At 52.2% G+C, this 14,924-nt stretch overlaps 1 protein-coding gene across 12 annotated transcripts in view; it reads left to right on the top strand.

Annotated features, from left to right (window-relative positions):
- Kmt2d (lysine methyltransferase 2D) overlaps positions 1 to 13,152 on the top strand; it is a 36,607-nt gene extending 23,455 nt beyond the window's left edge. For 6 of the 12 annotated variants that reach the window (XM_038344236.2, XM_038344233.2, XM_038344235.2 and 3 more), the window contains exons 37-56: positions 27 to 111; positions 207 to 273; positions 370 to 602; positions 700 to 3,444; positions 3,560 to 3,700; positions 3,829 to 3,996; positions 4,153 to 4,312; positions 4,991 to 5,066; positions 5,207 to 5,382; positions 5,491 to 5,621; positions 6,129 to 6,261; positions 6,332 to 6,459; positions 6,611 to 7,751; positions 9,134 to 9,270; positions 9,361 to 9,491; positions 9,939 to 9,986; positions 11,108 to 11,393; positions 11,555 to 11,628; positions 11,724 to 11,832; positions 11,984 to 13,152. In XM_038344236.2, coding sequence (XP_038200164.1) covers positions 27 to 111; positions 207 to 273; positions 370 to 602; positions 700 to 3,444; positions 3,560 to 3,700; positions 3,829 to 3,996; positions 4,153 to 4,312; positions 4,991 to 5,066; positions 5,207 to 5,382; positions 5,491 to 5,621; positions 6,129 to 6,261; positions 6,332 to 6,459; positions 6,611 to 7,751; positions 9,134 to 9,270; positions 9,361 to 9,491; positions 9,939 to 9,986; positions 11,108 to 11,393; positions 11,555 to 11,628; positions 11,724 to 11,832; positions 11,984 to 12,076 — 6,262 coding nt within the window. In that variant the 3' untranslated portion in view covers positions 12,077 to 13,152. The remainder of the gene's footprint in view (positions 1 to 26; positions 112 to 206; positions 274 to 369; positions 603 to 699; positions 3,445 to 3,559; positions 3,701 to 3,828; positions 3,997 to 4,152; positions 4,313 to 4,990; positions 5,067 to 5,206; positions 5,383 to 5,490; positions 5,622 to 6,128; positions 6,262 to 6,331; positions 6,460 to 6,610; positions 7,752 to 9,133; positions 9,271 to 9,360; positions 9,492 to 9,938; positions 9,987 to 11,107; positions 11,394 to 11,554; positions 11,629 to 11,723; positions 11,833 to 11,983) is intronic. The other 6 variants (XM_038344241.2, XM_038344240.2, XM_038344239.2 and 3 more) reach the window with 3 other exon arrangements.
- The last annotated feature ends 1,772 nt before the right edge of the window (positions 13,153 to 14,924 follow it).

The following is a 14,924-nucleotide window of genomic DNA, read 5'->3' as shown; positions in this document are numbered from 1 at the left end:
TGACCCCTATGTTTTATGGACTATAGGCAGCAAGTCTCACTGCTGGCCCAGAGGCTCTCTGGGGGCCCTGGCAATGATCTGCAGAACCATGTGGCACCTGGGAGTGGCCAGGTAAGGGAAAAATAGGAACTTGTGTACTATTTCACTGGGCTACGTTTCTTAGGGTCTGGCATAGAACAATGACCTAGAAATCTCTCTTTCCACAGGAGCGGAGTGCTAGTGACCCTTCCCAGCCACGGCCCAACCCACCCACTTTTGCCCAAGGAGTGATCAGTGAGTTTGGGCAGAGAAGGAGGCTGTAAAGAAGTGGTTAGGAATCTGGAAGGGGTCACTGTTTTGCAGATCTTAACATACAAGTTCTATTCCCAGATGAGGCTGACCAGCGACAATATGAAGAATGGCTGTTCCATACCCAGCAGCTCCTGCAGATGCAGCTGAAGGTGCTAGAAGAGCAGATTGGTGTGCACCGCAAGTCTCGGAAGGCTCTGTGTGCTAAGCAGCGCACTGCCAAAAAGGCTGGCCGTGAGTTTCCAGAAGCTGATGCTGAGAAGCTTAAGCTGGTTACAGAGCAGCAAAGCAAGATCCAGAAACAGCTGGATCAGGTGGGAAAAACAAAGTTTAGCCAAGTACCCAGAAACCAGGGATAAGGGGTGATGAATGGGCAGCCCCTGACTGACCTCTCTAACCCTCCAATGTTAGGTCCGGAAACAGCAGAAGGAGCATACAAATCTCATGGCAGAATATCGCAACAAGCAGCAGCAGCAGCAACAGCAGCAGCAACAGCAGCAGCAACAGCAGCAGCAGCAGCACTCAGCTGTACTGGCTCTCAGCCCTTCTCAGAGTTCTCGGGTACTGACCAAGCTCCCTGGCCAGCTGCTCCCTGGCCATGGATTACAGCCACCACAGGCACCTCCAGGTGGGCAAGCTGGAGGTCTTCGCCTGCCTCCAGGAGGTATGGTACTACCTGGACAGCCTGGTGGTCCATTCCTCAATACTGCCTTGGCCCAGCAGCAGCAACAGCAGCATCCTGGTGTGGCTGGATCCTTGACTGGCCCCTCAGGGAGCTTCTTCCCTGGCAATCTTGCTCTCCGAAGCCTTGGACCTGACTCAAGGCTTTTACAGGAAAGGCAACTACAGCTACAGCAGCAACGAATGCAGCTGGCCCAGAAATTACAGCAGCAGCAGCAGCAGCAACAACAACAACAGCAGCAGCAGCAACAGCAACAGCAACAGCAACAGCAACACCTCTTAGGGCAGGTGGCAGTCCAACAGCAACAGGGTCCCGGAGTACAGAACCAGGCTCTGGGTCCCAAGCCTCAGGGCCTTCTGCCTCCCAGCAACCACCAGGGCCTCCTGGTCCAACAATTGTCTCCCCAGCAATCACAGGGGTCCCAGGGCATGCTGGGTCCTGCCCAGGTTGCAGTGCTGCAGCAGCAGCACTCTGGAGCTTTGGGTCCTCAGGGCCCTCACAGACAGGTGCTTATGACTCCGTCCAGGGTGCTGAGTTCTCCTCAGCTGGCGCAGCAGGGTCACAGTCTTATAGGACACCGACTGCTCACAGCCCAGCAGCAACAGCAGCAGCACCAACAACAGGGATCTATGACAGGGCTCTCTCATCTTCAGCAAGGAATGATGTCACATGGTGGACAGTCCAAAATGAGTACTCAGGCGTTGGGCTCCTTACAGCAGCAGCAGCAACAACAGCAACAGCTGCACCTTCAGCAGCAGCTGCACCAGCAACAACAACTTCAGCAGCAACAACATCTACAGCAACAGCAGCTGCAGCAGCAACAGCAACAGCAGCAGCAGCAGATGGGCCTTTTGAATCAGAATCGAACTTTACTGTCTCCTCCTCAACAACAGCAGCAGCAGCAGCAGCAGCAGCAGCAGCAGCAGCAGCAGCAGCAGCAGCAGCAGGTGACACTTGGCCCTGGCATGCCAGCCAAGCCTTTTCAACACTTTTCTAGCCCTGGAGCCCTAGGCCCAACCCTCCTTCTAACAGGCAAGGAACAAAACATTGCAGAGACATCACTTCCTTCAGAGGTCACTGAGGGACCCACAGCACATCAAGGAGGGCCACTAACAGTGGGGACCACACCTGAGTCAATGTCTGTTGAACCAGGGGAGGTAAAGCCCTCCATTTCCGGAGACTCACAACTCCTACTTGGCCAATCCCAGGGCCAGTCTCAACCCACCTCAATGCAGCTGCAGCCACCGCTAAGGCTCCCAGGACAACCCCAGCAGCAAGTTAACTTGCTCCACCCAGCAGGTGGAGGAAACCACGGGCAGCAGCTAGGGAGTGGGTCCTCTTCTGAGGCTTCCTCTATACCCCACCTGCTGGCCCAACCCTCTATTTCCTTAGGGGAGCAGTCTGGGCCTATGGCCCAGAACCTTCTGGGTTCCCAACAGCCCCTTGGGCCCATTCAAAATAACACAGGACCACAGCATCCCAAGCCAGGACCTGCCCCTCAGTCTGGGCAGGGTCTTCCTGGGGTTGGAGTCATGCCGACAGTGGGTCAGCTTCGAGCGCAGCTCCAAGGAGTCCTGGCCAAAAACCCACAGCTGCGGCACTTGAGCCCTCAGCAGCAGCAGCAGCTGCAGGCACTCCTCATACAGCGGCAACTGCAGCAGAGTCAGGCAGTACGCCAGACTCCGCCGATCCAGGAGCCTGGGACCCAGCCCTCTCCCCTCCAGGGCCTCCTGGGCTGCCAACCTCAATCTGGGGGTTTTTCTGGATCTCAGACTGGACCCCTACAGGAGCTAGGGGCAGGGCCTCGACCTCAAGGCCCACCCCGGCTCCCTGTCCCACAAGGAGCCTTATCTACAGGACCTGTGCTTGGCCCTGTACATCCCCCACCTCCACCATCCAGTCCCCAAGAGCCAAAGAGACCTTCACAGTTACCTTCCCCCAGTGCCCAGCTAACTCCCACCCATCCAGGGACTCCAAAGCCCCAGGGGCCAACCTTGGAGCTGCCTCCTGGGAGGGTCTCACCTGCTGCTGCCCAGCTTGCAGATACTTTCTTTGGCAAGGGGCTGGGACCTTGGGACCCCTCAGACAACCTAACCGAAGCCCAGAAGCCAGAGCAGAGCAGCCTGGTATCCGGGCATCTGGAGCAGGTGAATGGACAGGTGGTCCATGAGCCACCCCAACTCAGTATCAAACAGGAGCCTCGGGAAGAGCCATGTGCCCTGGGTGCACAGGCAGTGAAAAGGGAGGCCAGTGGGGAGCCAGTAGGGACACCAGGCACCAGCAACCACCTTCTGCTAGCAGGCTCCCGCTCAGAGGCTGGCCATCTGCTCTTGCAGAAGCTTCTACGAGCAAAGAATGTACAACTTGGTGCTGGGCGGGGGCCTGAGGGGCCTCGAGCTGAGATCAATGGACACATTGACAGCAAACTGTCAGGGCTGGAGCAGAAGCTACAGGGTACTGCCAGCAACAAAGAGGTGAGTACTTTGACTAATGGGGTATGACATTGAAACCTGTAATTACAGAGGTCAGATGAGCAGGGCTAGGTCAGACAAGGTAGGGCAGCACCCTTCATAGACTTCTCTGGTTTAGGATGCAGCCACAAGAAAGCCTTTGACAGCGAAGCCTAAGCGGGTACAGAAGACAAGCGACAGGTTGGTGAGCTCCCGGAAGAAGCTGCGGAAAGAAGATGGGGTCAGGGCCAATGAGGCCTTACTGAAACAGCTAAAACAGGTGATCCCCGAGGAGCCTGTCCGTTGTTTGTCCCATCTCGGGATGGGGGATGGCTGCCTGCCTCCTGAGGTCTGAAGGTCTAGCTGCGAATGCTGTACTTTTCCGACTTTGTCATCTTGCCCCCCTAGGAACTGTCCCAGCTGCCCCTGACGGAGCCCACCATCACCGCCAATTTTAGCCTCTTTGCTCCCTTTGGCAGTGGCTGCCTAATCAGTGGGCAGAGTCAACTTAGGGGGGCCTTTGGAAGTGGGGCTCTACACACCGGCCCTGACTACTATTCTCAGCTGCTCACCAAGGTCAGAAACATCGCAATACTTTTTGGGAATAATAAAATTCCTGGGGTTGGAGGTAGGGATGGAAGACTGGAGGAAAATGCTGATGTAATGAGGGGCCAGGAGATTATGCCAGTCTCCCTATGCCATCTTGCACACAACACCCACCCCACCCCCCAGAATAACCTGAGTAACCCGCCGACACCACCCTCGTCGCTGCCCCCCACCCCACCCCCATCGGTGCAGCAGAAGATGGTGAATGGTGTTACTCCCTCTGACGAGCTGGGGGAGCACCCCAAGGATGCAGCCTCTGCCCAGGATACTGAAGGAACATTGAGGGGTAAGTGAGAAGCTGGTCTCCTGTTGCCAGTGGGACTCGATGGATGAGTGTTATCCTGCTGCTCAGTATCAGAAATGAGTATGTTGCATACTGCTTTGTGCACTTAGGCAACAGATATTTGGTGGGAAGGGCCCTTTCATGGTTGTTTGGTTCAGGACAGTATGGGCTTCTAGAGCCTGTTGCAAAGGCAACAGTAGGGAACAGTGAATCTGAGCTTTTCTGAGAAGAAGCAGTCCAGCATTCGTGGATATGGAGCCACAGTCTGACCTACATTTGAACTCCAGCACACGAGCGTATTTAGCTGTGTTACTTAGATAAGTAACCTGACTTTTGCAAACCTTGATTTCCTCCCTATAACCTGGATACTGTAAATTTCTCCGAACAGTTGTTAAAGGATTTAAATAGTATTAATGGTAATGGATGATCCCAGCCGACACTGAGAAGAAAAACAACAGGGCTTAAGAGTTTGAAGTCAACTAGCCTGTGCTACTGCATAAACGAGAGTCTGTCTTTAAATCAGTGTGGTACACAAGAAAGGTTCAGTGTCTGCATCGTTCTGCTGGCCACAGCTGTTAGTTGAGTAGAAAGCTGACAACTGTGACTAGTGGACCTGGAATGCTGGGACAGCAGCACCAGCTCTCCACTCACCTTGACTTTTCTTCCCTCCGCACCCCTCAGATGCTGCAGAGGTGAAGAGTTTAGACCTGCTGGCTGCTCTGCCTACACCCCCTCACAATCAGACTGAGGATGTCAGGTGGGAATGGGGTGGAGGACAGATGGTCTTGTATCTTCTTAGCTGGGGTCTAAGGATTCAGTCATGGCTATGCCTGATCGCTGCCTTTAAGAGGTAGAATCCATGGCCTGAACCAACACCTGTTTGCATTTGGCCTTCAGGATGGAGAGTGATGAGGACAGTGATTCTCCTGATAGCATCGTGCCGGCTTCATCCCCTGAGAGCATTCTTGGGGAGGAAGCTCCACGTTTTCCACAGCTGGGCTCTGGCCGGTGGGAGCAGGACACTCGGGCTCTCTCCCCTGTCATCCCCATCATTCCCCGTGCCAGCATCCCTGGTATGTGCGACTCCTGGCATGGGCAGGCCCAGTGTGGCTGGGTTGTCAGAAGTCAGGGACTCAATCTACACAGGGTTCTCTTTTTTTTTTTTTTTCTCTCTCATCCAGTCTTCTCAGATACAAAACCTTACGGGACCCTTGACCTGGAGGTCCCTGGAAAGCTGCCTGCTACAGCTTGGGAAAAAGGCAAAGGAAGTGAGGTGTCCGTCATGCTGACAGTCTCTGCTGCTGCCGCCAAGGTGTGTCCTAGGGGTGGGGGGGGTACCCTGAGGCCAAGGAAAACTTGGGTCAGAAGGCAGTCTTTGGAACTTGTCTGGACTGGAAAAAAATTTTTTTTCAACTGTCCAAATATTTGTCCTAAGTACCTGCTTTGTTTGAAAGACTGACCTAGGGACTTTGGAGGAGCAGGGGAAGTAGGGTCTTATAGGATAAAGATAACCAACAGAACGTCAAGTGACAGTTGCTACAAGACCACTCTCCGGTCACATTTGGTAGTCCCCTGCTACAGGGTTCTATGGTCAAAGCTGGGAAACAGTCAAAACAGCAGTACAGGTTTCTTTGCAAACAATCTGCAGTGTCGTCCATGCCCTCTGTGGAACTCCTGTGTGCACCTGGCATGGTTTAAGAGAAGGTGTGTGAGGAGAGCTCGCATGGACCAGGGGACACTGGTTTGTGTCCTTGCCTTTCCCTAGCAGGGCTCACTGAAGATGCTGCTGTTTTCTCCCATCCTTTCTTCTGCCCAACAGAATCTGAATGGTGTGATGGTAGCAGTGGCAGAGTTACTAAGCATGAAGATACCCAACTCCTACGAGGTGCTGTTCCCAGACAGCCCTGCCCGGGCAGGCCTTGAGCCTAAGAAGGTGGAAGCCGAGGGTCCTGGTGAGTAGAACAGACCACTTTCAGATCAGAAGATAGTTCTGGTGAAAGACTGACCCTTTTCTTTCTATAGGTGGGAAAGAAAAAGGTTTGAGTGGCAAGGGCCCAGACACTGGACCTGATTGGCTAAGGCAGTTTGATGCAGTGTTGCCTGGCTACACCCTCAAGAGCCAGTTAGACATCTTGAGCCTCCTGAAACAGGTAGGTCTGGGAGAAGGGTCAGTTTTAAGAAGAACTTTGCTCCCAGGGCAAAGAAAACAATTGCTTTTGAGGGATTGGAGTCTGGTTGAGAGGAGGGAGTGATTAGTTAGCTGAAGAACTGGCACTAATCACCCAGGGTGCCCTCCCGTAGGAGAGTCCTGCCCCAGAGCCGTCCACCCAGCACAGCTACACCTACAATGTCTCCAACCTGGACGTGAGGCAGCTCTCCGCCCCGCCTCCCGAGGAACCTTCCCCACCTCCGTCCCCTTTGGCACCCTCTCCTGCCAGCCCCCCCGCTGAGCCCCTGGTTGAACTTCAGGCTGAACCCTCTGTTGAGCCCCCAATCCCTTCACCTCTACCACTGGCTTCATCCCCTGAATCTGCCCGGCCCAAACCTCGAGCCCGGCCCCCTGAAGAGAGTGAAGATTCCCGTCCCCCTCGCCTCAAAAAGTGGAAGGGGGTACGCTGGAAGCGGCTGCGACTACTGCTGACCATCCAGAAGGGCAGTGGGCGACAAGAGGACGAACGGGAGGTGGCAGAGTTTATGGAACAGCTTGGTACAGCCTTGAGACCAAACAAGGTGCCTCGAGACATGCGGCGATGCTGCTTCTGTCATGAAGAGGGAGATGGTGCCACCGATGGGCCTGCCCGCCTGCTCAACCTTGACCTGGACCTCTGGGTACACCTCAACTGTGCCTTATGGTCCACGGAGGTGTATGAAACCCAGGGTGGGGCACTGATGAATGTGGAGGTTGCCCTGCATCGAGGATTGCTAACCAAGTGCTCCTTGTGCCAGCGAACTGGTGCCACTAGCAGCTGCAACCGCATGCGTTGCCCCAGTGTCTACCATTTTGCCTGTGCCATCCGTGCTAAGTGCATGTTCTTCAAGGACAAGACCATGCTGTGTCCAATGCACAAGATCAAGGGGCCTTGTGAGCAGGAATTGAGCTCCTTTGCTGTCTTCCGGAGGGTCTACATTGAGCGAGATGAGGTGAAGCAGATCGCCAGCATCATCCAGCGGGGAGAACGACTACATATGTTCCGTGTAGGAGGTCTTGTGTTCCATGCCATTGGACAGCTGCTCCCACACCAGATGGCTGACTTCCACAGTGCCACTGCCCTCTATCCTGTGGGCTATGAGGCCACTCGCATCTACTGGAGTCTTCGTACCAACAATCGCCGCTGCTGCTACCGCTGCTCCATCAGTGAGAATAATGGACGGCCTGAGTTTGTGATCAAAGTCATTGAGCAGGGTTTAGAGGACCTGGTCTTCACTGATGCCTCTCCCCAAGGTGAGCACGAAATGGGATTGGGCAGGTTTTTCTCAGAAGTCAGTTTACAGAGTCAAGAAGCTGCACGGCTTTTATGTAGTGCCCTGCGCCTACCTCACATGGCATGATGTCTTGAAAATAATGGGGTTCAACTGTACTCAAACACTTTAAATACCTTTGCAATTGAAAATACTTCTGTGGTATCTCACCCCTATAATACCAATACTTGGAAGATTAAGGCAGGAAGATCCTGAGTTCAAGGTCACATCCTTAGCTTATGTAGTGAACTGGAAGCCAGTCTGGGCTACAGGAGACTGTTTCTCAAAAGAAAACAAGTTTCATGTTTAGCTTTTTCCCCTAACCTTGGTAGATTAAATGATGACGTTTTTATGTGGGTTTTTGTTTGTTTGTTTTTTGTTTTTTGGGTTTTTTTTTTTTTTTTTTTTTTGAGACAGGGTTTCTTTCTGTAGCCCTGGCTATCCTGAAACTCTCCTTGCAGACCAGGCTGTCCTTGAACTCAAAGGCCCAACTGTCTGTGTCTCCTAAATGCTGAGATTAGAGGCATGTACTGCCACCACCCAGTTGAATGGTGATGTTTTGAGATCCTGTTATTTGTTATACACAATTCTAAATTCACTCTTTTTTGTCCGTATGTAAAATCTGTTTTAGAGTTTTGTTTCTGTGGTACTGGGGATAGAACCCAGGACTGGACATGGTAGGCAAACTTCTACCATTGAGGTATAACCCCACCCTACCACACATAAAATTTTTTTTCCATTTTAATTTTTGTGTGTATGGGTGATTTGCCTGAATGTATGTCTGTGTATCTTGTTCATTTAGGGCCCATGGAGGCCAGAAGAAAGTGTGTTAGATTCTCCGAGACTAGAGTTAAAAACAGTCGTGAGTAGGCTTGTGGGTACTGGGAGCCAAACCTGGCTCCTGGAAGAGCAGCCATTGCTCTGAACTGCTGAGGCTATTCCGTTTATCTTTGTTTCTGTGTTGATGATAAAGCAGCAGTAAGTGTGTAATCATGTAGGTTGTGTTGTCCATGTAGCCCGAGAAGGGGAGTATGGTCATTATGATGTAATGAAGACATACAGCGAGGGGACATGGGTATTTGGCTTAAGTCCCATAGCCATTACTCAAACTTAAACATAATTTTCCCAACTCCAAAGCATGTGTGTTCATTCAGTAGGAGCTGTGACTTCTGCTGGGTCTCTGGGATCTATGCTTGTCATTCCTCTCCAGAATTGAAGCTTCTGGGACTAGGAGACCAGGAGTGGGTCCTGAAGAGTCACAGGGAGGTGACAGTCACACGGTGGAAAGTAGTGCTCAGGAATGGGGTAAGGGTTGGAGATTCGTAAGTAAATGTTATTCTAGAGTGCTGTCTGTCTCACTCCTAGCTGTATGGAATCGCATCATTGAACCTGTGGCTGCCATGAGAAAAGAAGCCGACATGCTGAGGCTCTTCCCTGAGTACCTGAAGGGCGAAGAGCTCTTTGGGCTGACCGTGCATGCTGTGCTCCGCATAGCTGAATCGGTAAGCAAGCAGTGAGGAGCAGCAGCAAGGTGGGCTCTGGGAATCTTGGCTCTGCCTCAGAGGGGCTAAGACAGCTTTCTGTGCCCACAGCTACCTGGGGTGGAGAACTGTCAGAACTATTTATTCCGCTATGGGCGCCACCCCTTGATGGAACTGCCACTCATGATCAACCCCACCGGCTGTGCCAGATCAGAACCTAAAATCCTCACACACTACAAACGGTGAGCTTGTGCAACCGGGGCCGTGGGCTGTGGGTGTGGGCAGGACTGTCTGGCCACATTGTGGGGGTTTGAGGTGCAGATCAGTCACCCATAGACCTGGGTAGAGGTACACAAATGGCACTGGGGTGTCCCTTTCCTCTTCCTCGTCAGCTCAGGTGTCCTGGGTTGGCCAGGGATGCAGGGCAGAGTGCTCTGGGTACCCTGGGAATGGCTGCTGGGGAGGTTCTTGTTAGACAATGGCGAGATATGCATGGGAGCTGGTCACTTCTTCCTTCTTTGGTCTTGTTTCCAGAGGGGCCGGTGATACTCCCAAACCTCAGACACCCCATGAGTGCTAGGGTCACCATCCCTCTCCAAAGCTGAGTTGGTTTAGAAATAATTAGAAGTATTATAGAAAAATAATACAACCTTACATTTGTATAGCACTTTATACTTTTTTTTTCAAAGCGTTTTCACATCCATTATCTCATTTGATCCTCACAACAACCTTATGAGGTAGGTAGGGCAGGTGGTATGATCCCCATTTTATAGCTGAGAAAACTGACGCCCAGAAAGACTGCGTGACTAGATAAAGGTCACACAGCTGGGACTAGACCCTCCTCTTTTAACTGTGGGTTGCTGGTCTTTCTGTGTACCACAGGAGCCCAGCCATGGTCCTTGGGTAGAGGGAGGCAGAAACCATGGCTGGTATCAGGTCTTTCCATGAAGGCCGTTGGTGGCTCAAAGGCTGTCACAGAACATTGAACATTCTACCCTAGTTAGCCCTAGTCCTTGATGCTCTCCCGCAGTGGTTTTCAAACTCTAAGTCCGTGTGTCCAGATCCAAATCCCCAGAACACAGACTTGCCCTTCTGTGTGTAACTTCACCTTCCTCGGATTGCATTAGCCAGAGGAATTCCATTTTCACCTATGGATTGGTGTTGCAATCAACATTTTGCTGAAGAAAAGAAATTCTGCTAAATAAAACAGAAAAGCACCACAGATGTTTGAAAACCACTGCTCCGGGCAAGACTTTGGCTGGTGCCGGAGGGTGGAAGCTACCACCAGGCAGCCAGCAGTCCTTCCCCTGCACTGAGCCGCCTGCACAGCACCCAGCCAGAGCTGTGCTGCAGAGCAGGACGGTCTGAAGAAAGGCAAGGATACCGTCAGGCTGTGACTTCATAGCCATTTAAAAACCAGACACAGCCACTGTAGTACAGGGGGCCCCCGTTTTCAGGGTGTATAGCATATGCAGGAAATAGGACTCAGATGACTGAACAAACCATCAGCTTAAATTCTGGGCCTGGGCTACTTGGGGATGACCTCTAAGAGTATGGCCTTGAGCATGGTTTGGCCAGGGGGTGGTAGGAAGTGTGAAGTGGGAGAGCAGGCTCAGTGTAGGGGAATTGTGCCTCTTCCCTCTCTATACCTACTCCCTACCGTGGGCAGTCTGCTACTCAGGGTGTCCAGAAGGATCCCTGTGGCTAATTCCTGCCTCTTTCAAGCTGACACCCGGGTGTTTCCTCTCCATTCCCAAGGCAGCAAGCACTTGTAGTACTTGCTGATAGCACATATCCCAGGGAGGTGGCGGGCAGTGTATGCTTGGTCTGTCTTGTCATGGACTGTATCACCTCCCAGGCCCCATACCTTGAACAGCACCAGCATGTCTAAGGCGTATCAGAGCACCTTCACAGGCGAGACCAACACCCCATACAGCAAGCAGTTTGTGCACTCCAAGTCGTCTCAATACCGGCGCCTGCGCACTGAGTGGAAGAACAATGTTTATCTGGCTCGCTCCCGTATCCAGGGCCTAGGGCTCTATGCAGCCAAGGACCTAGAAAAGCACACGATGGTCATCGAGTACATTGGTACCATCATTCGCAACGAGGTGGCCAATCGGCGGGAGAAAATCTATGAGGAGCAGGTACTGCAGGGTGGCTGGGGAGCAGAATAGTGGAGTCCACCCTCTGCCAAGGAGCACGGGGCAAATTGGGATCTAGGACATAGTTGGAAACCTGCAGGGAGGGAGAAGGCAGGAGGAATTTCCTAAAGTTCTTATTCCTTCCACAACTTCTGCCTGTCTAGAATCGAGGCATCTACATGTTCCGGATAAACAATGAACACGTGATTGATGCTACATTGACAGGAGGCCCTGCCAGGTGAGCGAGGAAGGCTTATGTGTCTTCTAGTGGCCACTTTCTGGGTGCTTCTGGTTGCCCGGCATCACTAACGCTGACTTTGTCTTGCCATCTAGGTACATTAACCACTCCTGTGCCCCTAACTGTGTAGCAGAAGTTGTGACATTTGACAAGGAGGACAAAATCATCATCATCTCCAGCCGGCGAATCCCCAAAGGAGAGGAGGTGAGAGGAAGCTTCCTGAGTGGGTGACAAAGCAGTCCCTCTTCTCCTCTGCCACTGCCTAAGAGTTGGAGTTCAAGGCTACTGCCCTCAGATAGCATCTTGGTCCTTTACCCCCTTCCTCACCTTGATTCTGTGTGTCTTTTCTTCCCAGCTGACCTATGACTATCAGTTTGATTTTGAGGACGATCAGCACAAGATCCCCTGTCACTGTGGAGCCTGGAACTGTCGGAAATGGATGAACTAAGAAGCTTTGAGGCTACCAGGCAGGGGAACCCCCCCACCACCCGCCTCTTCCCTGAAAGGAATGAGGGGTCAGAGCGGTAGCAGCCAGAGCTAGGACCCAGGGCTGGGGCTGCCGGCTGACCGGAGCCCCTGGAGCAGGAGGCTGGGGCAGAGGGCCCTAGGCCAAGCCTACCCTGGGTACCAGGGACAACCTTCTTCCCTGCCACCAGCCCTTAGGCTGGCATCTCTGCCCCCAGCTTCAGGAGGGGACAGACAGAAGCAGCCACTGGGCATCTCAGGTTTGAGGGGGATATGGGCCGGGAACTACCCAGAAGTGTCTGGGAGGCAGCAGAGAGGGAGGAGGATGTGTGGCCGGGTCTCACAGCCCTGCTGCCTCTGCCGACCTCTCTGGCCCAACTCAAGGCTGCAAAGAGACTTGACTAAAGCTTGACAATCCCAAAGGCCGGGTCCCACACCTGGCCCTGCCTGCCGGGTCCTGCCCCTACCCTCACCCCCATCCCCTTCCTCTCGATCTGTCTCTGTCTCCCTCTTTTCCTCTGTGTTTCTGTCTCTCTATGGGTTGTGTTTCCTTGTTTTCCACTCTGACAAATGCAACATGATGGGAAAGAGGCATCCAGGTGCCCAGGAGGGCAAGCTGGGCAAGCCGGGCAAGGAGACCCCGCACCCACACCTACCTCATTTAAGTGTTGGATTTTTTGCTGTTTTGAAATGTGAGACCCTCTCCAAGCCCCCTACTGCCCCAACTCTCTCCCCCACCTCACTGCCCTCTTCTAGTGGGTGGAAGGGGGGTAGGAGGAGGAAAACAACAACAATAACAACAACAAAAATCCATCTTTGTTTTTAATTATGGGCATGGGATCGTGGTTGAGGCAAATGGTGATGAAGATTGGGGATGACTGGTCCCTAGTTGCTCTAGAACTTCCTTCTCCATCTGGACATGGAGGCAGGAAGGGTGTGCTAAACCTAGGACCAGGAACTCTCTCTCTCCTGTTTTCCCAGCCTCATCCTGAGCCCATTTGCCCTCCAGCCCCTGGATGGGGTGTGGGGGTAGGGTGAGGGCTATCCCGTGTGGCATGCCCATACCCAGTGAGGCAGGGTGTGGCCCAGAGCTCTCACTTTCCCTCAGTCACCAAACTGCTGCTGGTCTGGTGGGAACGGGTGGTGATGTGGGGGTGGGGAGCTTAGTGTCAGCGCGGGGAGGGTGGGGGGTATTTATCTATTTATACATGGGGTTGTACATAGTCTTGTGGGGCATGGGGGAGCCGGCAGGAGGTGAGAACCCTCCCCTCTCCCCCAACCCCCGGGGAGAGCAAATGTAAAACTACTAATTTTTGTGCTTTATATATTCTATATAAATATATCTATTTTCTTTTTACAAAACCAGTTTATAAATGGTAGGGGGGTGTGGGGCGGCCACATGGAGCTCCCCTTGTGGGGGGGCCCCCTCCACTACCCAACCTACCGCCCTTTCCTCACCTTTCCCACCCCCTGGCTGTGACTGCTGTAAGGTGGGGTATAGAGAGAAGCTGGGTGATCCTCACCCCAGTTGTATAGTTGGACTATGTTATAACGCACAAAAGTAAGCTGGCCCCAGGGGGAGCCAGAGGGTGCTGGGTTCCCTTATCTTCCTTTTTCCTTCCTCTTTCTGCCCAAGCTTGTGCTGCAGTTGAACCTCTTCCTGGGGGTGGTGGTAGGGTAGGGGGTGTGTGAGGCCTCAGACCCCTCTCTGGTAGCAACCATGGGGATGAAAACGAAGCTTATATGCAGTTCTCTCCTGGGGGCTGTGGGCAAAGGGCATTTTGTAATTAATATTTTCAAGAATCAGAATCTGGATTGTAGAGACGGGCTTGATGGTGGCAAATGGGCAGGCCTGCTGGAGTGGGTAGCACGGTTGCTGTTGTGATTTTTAGGGTTTTGTTTTGTTTTAAATTTGGGGGATTGTGGATCGATGGGGGTAGGGAGTTTTTTTTTCCTGGCTTTTTTTTTTTTTTAAGCTGCTTCCTCAACTGTTTCAAGCTGCAATGTTTAAGAGAATAACAACTCCCCCCACACACTCCCACAGAAACCATTGTAATTAGATCAGACAGTGGGAAGTCTGGGCTGCTGTCCCCAAAGCCACAGCTCTGAAAGGTCTAAGCACTAGGTGGGGGAGACTGTCTCCTGTGAGTCAGGCTCTGGTTGGGGCTTGGGCCCTAGAACTGCGGAAGGAGAAGGGGCAGACTTTGTAAGCATATGCTAGGTATTCGATAGTCCTGTAGAATTTAGTGAAGAAACCTTATACTTTTTAATTTTTATATAAACTATAACTCAGACCCACGCTACAAGGTTGGAATTTTGGTTGTTGGTTTTTTTGTTTTGTTTTGTTTTGTTTTAAGTACCCCGCCTGTATAATCGCATCAGAATCCCACCCCCGTGTTTGTATTTTGGGTTGGTTTACACTTGCACATACTCAATTTTCAGTTTCCCCCTTTACCTTCTACCCTCACCTCCAGGACCCTCCCCCTTTTTAAAAAATAAATCGCTGACAAGTGTGAAACCCGTGAAGAACTTTATTTTGTGTTGTGTGTATCCTGTACAGCAAGGTTGGTCCTTCGTAACAACGAATGAAATGGCTCCCTTTTTTAAAGCGCTCTCTCTTCCTCCACCCCCAGCGCCCCTGTCCTTGGCATGTTTTGTATCAGCGATCATTCTGAACTGTACATAATTTATGTTGCGAGAGGCAAAGGGCAAGTTTTGGATTTTGCTTCTTCAAAGTTTGTTTTTAAACGACAAATAAAAAAAGAACATTTTAAATACAAGCGCCTCCGTCCCATGACCCTCGCCGTCAGCCAGCTCTAAAGGTCCTAGAG

This window comes from Arvicola amphibius, chromosome 9 (assembly GCF_903992535.2).
Source record: "Arvicola amphibius chromosome 9, mArvAmp1.2, whole genome shotgun sequence".
NCBI lineage: Eukaryota > Metazoa > Chordata > Mammalia > Rodentia > Cricetidae > Arvicola > Arvicola amphibius.
This window is presented reverse-complemented; position numbering and strand designations above follow the sequence as displayed.